Source organism: Staurois parvus, unplaced genomic scaffold (assembly GCF_062004578.1).
Source record: "Staurois parvus isolate SC_StPar_1 unplaced genomic scaffold, SC_StPar_1.0 ptg003166l, whole genome shotgun sequence".
Lineage (NCBI taxonomy): Eukaryota > Metazoa > Chordata > Amphibia > Anura > Ranidae > Staurois > Staurois parvus.
This window is the reverse complement of record NW_028320962.1, coordinates 5,944-16,865: the sequence shown is the minus strand read 5'-3', so window position 1 is coordinate 16,865 and position 10,922 is coordinate 5,944. Positions and strand designations below refer to the sequence as shown.

The 10,922-nt window shown below is 50.9% G+C and overlaps 1 protein-coding gene across 2 annotated transcripts; it reads left to right on the top strand.

Moving 5' to 3' along the window:
- The first annotated feature begins 1,887 nt into the window (after positions 1 to 1,887).
- On the top strand, positions 1,888 to 9,556 carry LOC149428521 (immunoglobulin superfamily member 11-like). Of its 2 annotated transcripts, none has more exons than XM_089667310.1 (6): positions 1,888 to 2,073; positions 2,311 to 2,515; positions 2,961 to 3,116; positions 4,355 to 4,474; positions 8,556 to 8,703; positions 8,793 to 9,556. In XM_089667310.1, exons 1-6 carry the CDS (start codon positions 1,900 to 1,902, stop codon positions 9,124 to 9,126), a joined length of 1,137 nt encoding a protein of 378 aa, XP_089523436.1. In that variant the 5' UTR covers positions 1,888 to 1,899; the 3' UTR covers positions 9,127 to 9,556. The 2 variants fall into 2 exon arrangements, with proteins under 2 accessions (XP_089523436.1, XP_089523434.1); XM_089667308.1 differs by having other exon boundaries at positions 4,352 to 4,474.
- The last annotated feature ends 1,366 nt before the right edge of the window (positions 9,557 to 10,922 follow it).

The window sequence follows — 10,922 nt, the reverse complement described above, 5'->3', positions numbered from 1 at the left end:
GACACCCCCTATATACAGACCCCCATATACAGACCCCCTATACAGAGACAACTCCCCTATATACAGACCCCCTATACAGAGACACTCCCCTATATACAGACCCCCATATACAGAGACACACCCCTATATACAGACCCCCTATACAGAGACACTCCCCTATATACAGACCCCCATACAGAGACACACCCCTATATACAGACCCCCATACAGAGACACTCCCCTATATACAGACCCCCATACAGAGACACTCCCCTATATACAGACCCCCATACAGAGACACACCCCTATATACAGACCCCCATACAGAGACACTCCCCTATATACAGACCCCCATACAGAGACACACCCCTATATACAGACCCCCATACAGAGACACACCCCTATATACAGACCCCCATACAGAGACACTCCCCTATATACAGACCCCCATACAGAGACACTCCCCTATATACAGACCCCCATATACAGAGACACCCCCCTATATACAGAGACAACTCCCCTATATACAGACCCCCATATACAGAGACACACCCCTATATACAGACCCCCATATACAGAGACACCCCCCTATATACAGAGACAACTCCCCTATATAAAGACCCCCATATACAAAGACACCACCCCATATACAGACCCCCTATACAGAGACACCCCCTATTTAGAGACACCCCTATACAGAGACCCCTATATACAGACCCCTATACAAAGACACCCCCCTATATTCAGACACCCCCCTATATACAGAGACCCCCTATACAGAGACCCCCTATACAGAGACCCCCCTATATACAGACCCCCTATACAGAGACACCCCCTATATACAGACCCCCTATATGCAGAGACCCCCTATACAGAGACACCCCCTATATACAGACTCCCTTTATACAGAGACCCCCTATATACAGACCGCCCTATACAGAGACCCCCTATATACAGACTCACTTTATACAGAGACCCCCATACAGAGACCACCCTATATACAGACCCCCGTATAGACACCCCCCTATATACAGACCCCTCTACAGATACCCCCTATATACAGAGACCCCCTATACAGAGCTCCCCTATATACAGACCCCCCTATACAGAGACACCCCCTATATATGGACCCCTTATATACAGAGACCCCCTATATACAGACCCCCCTATACAGAGACACCCCCTATACAGAGACACCCCTATATACAGAGACCCCCTATATACAGACCACCCTGTACAGAGACCCCCTATATACAGAGCTCCCCTATATACAACTTCCTATATACAGAGAACCCCTATATACAGACCCCTATATACAGACCCCCTATACAGAGACCCCCTATACAGAGACCCCTATATACAGAGACCCCTATATACAGAGACCCCCTATATACAGACCCCCCTATACAGAGACCCCCTATATACAGACCCCTATATACAGAGACCCCCTATATACAGACCCCTATATAAAACCCCCTATATACAGAGACCCCCTATATACAGGCCCCCTATATACAGAGAACCCCCTATACAGAGACCCCCTTTATACAGACCCCCCTATTTACAGAGACCCCCTATATATACAGACCCCCTATATACAGAGACCCCCTATATACAGACCCCCTATATACAGAGACCCCCTATATATACAGACCCCCCTATATACAGAGACCCCCTATATATACAGACCCCCTATATATACAGACCCCCCATATACAGAGACCTCCTATATATACAGACCCCCCTATATATACAGAGACCCCCTATATACAGAGACCCCCTATATATACAGACCCCCTATATACAGAGACCTCCTATATATACAGACCCCCTATATATACAAACCCCCCTATATATACAGAGACCCCCTATATACAGAGACCCCCTATATATACAGACCCCCCAATATATATTCTGTGTATGGTTCTGGCAGCCGTCGGCGCGGTGCAGGTGACGGTGAACACACCGAGCGTCCATGTGACCAGAGGTGGAACGGCTCTCCTCCCCTGCGCGTTCCGAACCACGGCCGCGCTCAACCGCCTGAACATCATCTGGACGGTCACTCCTCTGGTGGAGCCGAAACACCCGCTGCAGGTAAGTGAGAAGGGGGCCCCGCTGAGGCCCCCTCCATGTGGGGGTGAGGGGGACCTACCTCGATCACAGCTGTAGGTCGGCCCCCCATAGTATCTCAATGAATGCGAAGCGCTCCCTGATTGGATGACATGGAGAGGCGGGGCAGTGATGTCACCAGGATGGATCCTGCAGGGTAGTCATGTGACAGAAGGGGATTCTGGGAAAGAAGTGTAAGCTCCTGTGTGCTCCCTCCGGCAGGTCATTGCCTATGAACAGGGGCAGATTGTGGAAAGTCTGACGGAATATTTGGGCCGAGTGAAATTTGCCTTCCGTCCCACCCAGGACGCCAGTATCTTCATCAACCACACGCGTGTATGGGACACCGGCACATACCAGTGCACCGTCATCAACCCCCCAGATGGGGCCACACCCAACATCGGCCTGGTGGGACTCACTGTGCTCGGTAAGTCGGAGTGCGAGTACGGGAGGGCCTGCTCTGGTGGCATTGTGTGTAGTGGCCTGACCACAGTAGACCTCAACCTTCTTCACCCTGGACTCCATAGTCCGCCTCTGATGGTCACATGACTTCTCTCCCCCATAGTCCTCCTCTGATGGTCACATGACTTCTCTCCCCCATAGTCCTCCTCTGATGGTCACATGACTTCTCTCCCCCACAGTCCCGGCATTGTGTGTAGTGGCTAGATGTCGTCCTGACCACAACCTTCTGCTTCTTCCCTGGACTCCATAGTCCTCCTCTGATGGTCACACGACTTCTCTCCCCCACAGTCCCGGCATTGTGTGTAGTGGCTAGATGCCATCCTGACCACACCAGCAGACCACAACCTTCTGCTTCTTCCCTGGACTCCATAGTCCGCCTCTGATGGTCACATGACTTCTCTCCCCCACAGTCCCTCCTTCCATCCCAGACTGTTCCAGCGATGGCCATGGTCAGGAAGGGGGCAGTATTCACCTCCGCTGCTCGGTGACAGAAGGGATCCCGGCTCCCCGCTTCAGATGGGAGAAAATCCCCCCCGATGGTCAACTACTCATCACCCGCCAGGAAGGTGAGCCTCAACCCCTGGACCCAATATATGGGAGGAGCCTACACTAAGAACAGGGAGTGGCCAGAGGATCCTGGAGCACCTGTCCTGCAGGTTAAAGATCAGAGGTAGTCCTGCAGATGTCCAGCAGGTGGCAGCATTCTCCCCATGTCCCCATAATGCAGTGCAATGTCAGGGAGCCGCCCTTCTCATTGGATTGTTCCTATGACAACGACTGACAACCCTGTTCTAAATCAGCTCCAGGGTGGCCAGAGAGGGAGGACATAGCCAATCAGGTCATAGCCACTGATCACATGACAATCAGTCCTTTTGCTGCCTGTGGTCACATGACCTGTGTGCACGCCAACCGTCACCCACGCCAGTCTTGTAGGGGTGTCATAGCCGGTACCATGTAGTGGATACTGTGGGGGTGTCATAGCCGGCACCATGTAGTGGATACTGTGGGGGTGTCATAGTAGTGAATACTGTGGGGGTGTCATAGCCGGCACCATGTAGTGGATACTGTGGGGGTGTCATAGCCGGCACCATGTAGTGGATACTGTGGGGGTGTCATAGCCGGTACCATGTAGTGGATACTGTGGGGGTGTCATAGCCGGCACCATGTAGTGGATACTGTGGGGGTGTCATAGCCGGCACCATGTAGTGAATACTGTGGGGGTGTCATAGCCGGCACCATGTAGTGAATACTGTGGGGTGTCATAGCCGGCATCATGTAGTGGATGCTGTGGGGGTGTCATAGCCGGCACCATGTAGTGGATACTGTGGGGGTGTCATAGCTGGCATCATGTAGTGAATACTGTGGGGGTGTCATAGTAGTGAATACTGTGGGGGTGTCATAGTAGTGAATACTGTGGGGGTGTCATAGTAGTGAATACTGTGGGGGTGTCATAGTAGTGAATACTGTGGGGTGTCATAGCCGGCATCATGTAGTGAATACTGTGAGGGTGTCATAGTAGTGAATACTGTGGGGTGTCATAGCCGGCATCATGTAGTGAATACTGTGGGGGTGTCATAGTAGTGAATACTGTGGGGTGTCATAGTAGTGAATACTGTGGGGGTGTCATAGTAGTGAATACTGTGGGGGTGTCATAGTAGTGAATACTGTGAGGGTGTCATAGTAGTGAATACTGTGGGGTGTCATAGCCGGCATCATGTAGTGAATACTGTGGGGGTGTCATAGCCGGCACCATGTAGTGTCACCAGGCTGGTACAGATTCCGCTGACCTGTCTTGTTCCAGCAGATTCTCGGGGTTCCGCCACCCTGACAAACATCACACTGGGGACGTCCGGTCTGTATCGCTGTACAGCAACCAATCAGCTGGGATCTCAGTCCTGCGCCATAGAGCTCCGTATTCATGCCGGTGAGTGATGTAGTGAGGGGTGCAGCGCTATATAACTTAGCAAATAGTGATAAATCAAACACAGATGACAATGAAAACGGTGACTGTGTGTTAATAAAGCCACTGAATGGTGGCTATGAAGTGAGGGAAGGGAAACAGTCCAATGGAGGAGTGCTCTTAAGATCCAGGATGATCCTCAGACGTCCAATATTAGGAACCGTCAGGTGATAAAAAGTGTAAAGATTGCGCACTCACCAGATACGCAATCTTTATGCGCATTTGTGTATAATATCACTGGACCTCCTGTGTCATCATCCTGGTCTGGTCAGATCTGGTCAGCATATCCTTCTTTGCCTGGTACCCGGATAGATGCAGCTATTCCATGGATCTGGCTGGTTCCCACCAGAACTCAAATAAATAGAAAGGGCCCCATAGTGTGATATCCTCAGGTATCTTTATTATAGGCACAGGATAGCAGGAAATCCAACATACAAAGTAGTACTGACCCAGCTGCAAATCAAAGATGGCCGCCGGGGCCCCTCGTGGCGCCGGCGGTGAGGCGTCCAACCTGCTGTACCTTTCACTGACGCGTTTCGAGCTTTCACCTACTTCCCATCACACTTGTGATCACAACCCCCCCCCACCCGTGACTTGTTGAAGTGCTGCAGCCCGGAGCAGGGTTTCCCAGGACTGGGGATGATCACAAGTGTGATGGGAAGTAGGTGAAAGCTCGAAACGCGTCAGTGAAAGGTACAGCAGGTTGGACGCCTCACCGCCGGCGCCACGAGGGGCCCCGGCGGCCATCTTTGATTTGCATCTGGGTCAGTACTATTTTGTATGTTGGATTTCCTGCTATCCTGTGCCTATAATAAAGATACCTGAGGATATCACACTATGGGGCCCTTTCTATTTATTTGAGTTCTGGTGGGAACCAGCCAGATCCATGGAATAGCTGCATCTATCCGGGTACCAGGCAAAGAAGGATATGCTGACCAGATCTGACCAGACCAGGATGATGACACAGGAGGTCCAGTGATATTATACACAAATGCGCATAAAGATTGCGTATCTGGTGAGTGCGCAATCTTTACACTTTTTATCACCTGACGGTTCCTAATATTGGACGTCTGAGGATCATCCTGGATCTTAAGAGCACTCCTCCATTGGACTGTTTCCCTTCCCTCACTTCATAGCCACCATTCAGTGGCTTTATTAACACACAGTCACCGTTTTCATTGTTTATCATCTGTGTTTGATTTATCACTATTTGCTAAGTTATATAGCGCTGCACCCCCTTTTACATTTATGTCTTTGAAGGTTTGATATGGTGCCTTTTTTGGTGTACAGCTGCTGCTCATTATTATATTCATTCGAGCGCTCACTTATTTTTGTTTTTCTTGATGTAGTGAACACTGACATAGGAGATATTCATTGTGTGAGGGGTGGAGATGGGCGAACTGACCATTTGGAAACTTGGGCACTGTCCGAGGGCCCGGGGTCAGTAGGGGGCCCCATGAGATGCCCCTGGTACCTTTTTCATAGGCTTTTTTGAGTTTGGGCAAGGACACAGGGGCCCCATGATCCCCTATTGCCCGGGGGCCCCATGAGTTGTCAGTCCGCCCCTGGGTGGAGATCAGATATTGTAGAGGACCGGTCACCAGGGCTGCCGGTGATCTCTCTGCAGCATTTCCCTCTCTGACTCCCTGTGTGTTCTTCTGCTCTGTGTCTCTGTACGGAGGCGGCCATCTTGCTGGGGGCTGGGCTCTGCTTCCTCATGTCACAGCTTCTGCCCTTCCTAATGGCTGGAGAGGGAGTCCTAGTGGCCGGGAATCACATTCTGGAGATCCACCATCCCTCCCTTGTGTCCTAGTGGCCAGGAATCACATTCTGGAGATCCACCATCCCTCACTTGTGTCATGGTGGCCGAGAATCACATTCTGGAGATCCACCATCCCTCACTTGTGTCCTAGTGGCCAGGAATCACATTCTGGAGATCCACCATCCCTCACTTGTGTCACGGTGGCCGAGAATCACATTCTGGAGATCCACCATCCCTCACTTGTGTCACGGTGGCTGACGATCACATTCTGGAGATCCACCATCCCTCACTTGTGTCCTAGTAGCAGATCCCACTATAGAGATCCACCATTCTAACGTGTGTCCTACTGGCCCGAGGATCACATCTTAGAGATCCACCATCCCTCACTTGTGTCATAGGATCTCATCCTAGAGATCCACCATCCCTCACTTGTGTGATAGGAGCAGAGGATCAAATTCTAGAGATCCACCATCCTTCACTTGTGTCATAAGATCCCATCCTAGAGATCCATCCCTCACTTGTGTCATAGGATCCCATCCTAGAGATGCACCATCCCTCACTTGTGTCATAGGATCCCATCCTAGAGATCCACCATCCCTCACTTGTGTCATAGGATCTCATCCTAGAGATCCACCATCCCTCACTTGTGTGATAGGAGCAGAGGATCAAATTCTAGAGATCCACCATCCTTCACTTGTGTCATAAGATCCCATCCTAGAGATCCATCCCTCACTTGTGTCATAGGATCCCATCCTAGAGATGCACCATCCCTCACTTGTGTCATAGGATCCCATCCTAGAGATCCACCATCCCTCACTTGTGTCATAGGATCTCATCCTAGAGATCCACCATCCCTCACTTGTGTGATAGGAGCAGAGGATCAAATTCTAGAGATCCACCATCCTTCACTTGTGTCATAAGATCCCATCCTAGAGATCCATCCCTCACTTGTGTCATAGGATCCCATCCTAGAGATCCACCACCCCTCACTTGTGTCATAGGATCCCATCCTAGAGATCCACCATGCCTCACTTGTGTCATAGGATCCCATCCTAGAGATCCACCATCCCTCACTTGTGTCATAGGATCCCATCCTAGAGATCCACCACCCTTCACTTGTGTCATAGGATCCCATCCTAGAGATCCACCATCCCTCACTTGTGTCATAGGATCCCATCCTAGAGATCCACCATGCCTCACTTGTGTCATAGGATCCCATCCTAGAGATCCATCCCTCACTTGTGTCATAGGATCCCATCCTATAGATCCACCATGCCTCACTTGTGTCATAGGATCCCATCCTAGAGATCCATCCCTCACTTGTGTCATAGGATCCCATCCTATAGATCCACCATGCCTCACTTGGGTCATAGGATCCCATCCTAGAGATCCATGCCTCACTTGTGTCATAGGATCCCATCCTAGAGATCCACCACCCCTCACTTGTGTCATAGGATCCCATCCTAGAGATCCACCATCCCTCACTTGTGTCATAGCATCCCATCCTAGAGATCCATCCCTCACTTGTGTCATAGGATCCCATCCTAGAGATCCACCATGCCTCACTTGTGTCATAGGATCCCATCCTAGAGATCCACCATCCCTCACTTGTGTCATAGGATCCCATCCTAGAGATCCACCATCCTTCACTTGTGTCATAGGATCCCATCCTAGAGATCCACCATCCCTCACTTGTGTCATAGGATCCCATCCTATAGATCCACCACCCCTCACTTGTGTCATAGGATCCCATCCTAGAGATCCACCACCCCTCACTTGTGTCATAGCATCCCATCCTAGAGATCCACCATCCCTCACTTGTGTCATAGCATCCCATCCTAGAGATCCATCCCTCACTTGTGTCATAGGATCCCATCCTAGAGATCCACCATCCCTCACTTGTGTCATAGCATCCCATCCTAGAGATCCATCCCTCACTTGTGTCATAGGATCCCATCCTAGAGATCCACCATCCCTCACTTGTGTCATAGCATCCCATCCTAGAGATCCATCCCTCACTTGTGTCATAGCATCCCATCCTAGAGATCCACCATCCCTCACTTGTGTCATAGCATCCCATCCTAGAGATCCATCCCTCACTTGTGTCATAGGATCCCATCCTATAGATCCACCATCCCTCACTTGTGTCCTAGTCGCAGAAGATCACATTTACGATCAGTGAGGGATGGTGGATATGAAATGCTTTCTAAGGGATCAGAGGAGAAATATTCAGCAATGAAATGGTAGATTGGCTGACAATGGTGGGACTGTCCTGTGTTGCAGGAGGAATTGGCACGATGGGCATATTTGCCGCCATCACCATCACTCTTATCATGGGTCTGGTCCTCCTGGCGCTCTTCGCTCTGGTCCTGTGCCTTCACCAGCAGAGTCGGGGAAAGTGGCGCGATGCCGAGTTGTATGACCCCACCAGGTAAACCCTTCCCAGGAAATGTATGAATGTGACTTTACTATTGCCAGTGGCCAATATACTGAATCTGTGGCCTTCATTCCTGCCAACAGGGTGGACAATCTCTCTGGAGGACAACTTCATGCCATGAAAAGTTCAGACAGTGACAGCGCCGTATCCAGCCTCATAGCCCGTCCCATATCCAGGCCTCAAATCCCACCAGCACGGCCCTCTCCTCACATCCTGTACAGTGTCCGGCAGAACCAGATCTCATTATCACCCGTCCTGGAGACACCGGCCATCAGAAAACCCTTCCCCCGCCTGTATTCCGGGACAGATGATTCCGGGACGGAGAGTGAGGAAGAGGATGAAGATAACACAAGCGATGTGCCACCTCCTGTCTACCGATCGTCCCTTTACTCTGTGAATTCGGGATTCCTGGTATGACACCCGACCTCTGGGAATCCTACGGAACGAAACCTGCCGAGCTGGAGTCTGCACACGGCCACAAGATGGGACTTTACAGATCCGGGTCCTGCCAAGGGCCACCATTAGTATGTGGCTGTAGCTTCTGACAACCCACATTAGCTCAGGGAAGCTGCCCCCCCCCTAAAATCAGAACAAATACAAACTCCGGGGTGTTTCTCTTGTGCCACTTGTGAGATATTAGCAAATTGTTTTTTTTCAGATGATGGCGTTCCCCTTCCCCCTACAAGAGCCGAAAGACAGAAAACCGGGCGGGCTGGTCGGTGCCGCGGTTGTGCCGCTAAAATTCTCATTTGTGCGCTTCTGGTCTTTTAGTTATAACAGCTTGTTTTCATTTGAAACCCCGCCCACTTTGCACCCCGTGGTATTAAATCTTACAAATATACCGTTAGTGCTGGTCGTGCCGCTTTACTCTGCTTGTTTTCAAGTTATTATTGATTTAATAAAGCTCACCCCACCTCCCACAAAACACATGAAAGCATAGGGGTGGTGCCGCCTTTAGGCTGGTTGGTGCCATCTTTGAGCTGGTTGGGACCGCCTTTGTGCCATCTTTGGGCTGGTTGGTGCCACTATTGGGCTGGTTGGTGCTTTCACTGGGCTGGTTGGTGCCTTCATTGGGCTGGTTGGTGCCTTCACTGGGCTGGTTGGTGCCACTATTGGGTTGGTGCCATCTTTGAGCTGGTTGGGACCGCCTTTGTGCCATCTTTGGGCTGGTTGGTGCCATCATGGTGCCACCTTTGGGCTGGTTGGTGCCTTCATTGGGCTAGTTGGCGCCGTCTTTGGGGCTGGTTGGTGCTGTCTTTGGGCTGGTTGGTGCCATCATGGTGCCACTATTGGGCTGGTTGGCACCATCATGGTGCCACTATTGGGCTGGTTGGTGCCATCATGGTGCCACTATTGGGCTGGTTAGTGCCACCTTTGGGCTGGTTGGTGCCACTATTGGGCTGGTTGGCACCATCATGGTGCCACTATTGGGCTGGTTGGCGCCATCTTGGTGCCACTATTGGGCTGGTTGTTGCGGTTTCAATCTCACTTCTACTGCTTTTTGTTTTTCAGTTACTTACTATTCATTAAAGGTCACTGAGCCCAGCTAAAGCATCCACCAATCATGAAAGCGGGCCGACGGGTTTGTGCTGTAAAATTCCTATTTGTGCTGTCCTGCTTTTTAGTTCTAACAGCTTGTTTTTATTTGATGAAACCCCGCCCCCTTTGCACCCCGCAGTATTAAATACTAGAATATACCAATCATTTGTGCAAAAATTAACATCTGGGTTCATTTGTTATGGCACAAAACCGCACAAACCTACCATGAACCGATGCAGAGATGTTCAATGTGCATCGCCCAATGCGGGGACATGTAGTTCTGGGCAGGTAGTTTTTTTTTAAAGCGGCCTCACCTGTCAGATGAAAGCATTCCGGTGGCAGTGCTACCACCCGATTGCTTCCACACAGCCCACTACACTGCCAGCCTACCCCCCCCATGTACCTCCTCCCTCCCTGTGATGTCTCCTGGGCTCTGCTTGCCCATCTGCGGGCCCGGGACCAGTTCAGCGGGTGCCAGTGTGTAGAGGGGATGGAGGGGACATCATCCTCCAAGGCCAAGACACAGCACTCCGATCGTGCACACCCTACCCCCAAACATGTATACAAATACAGGCCCTGCCCAGACGTACTTCATGCAGACTACACAGTGACATACACTATACTCCATGCAGACGATGGAAGCTGATGGGACATTTGTGGTTACTGTGTACTAG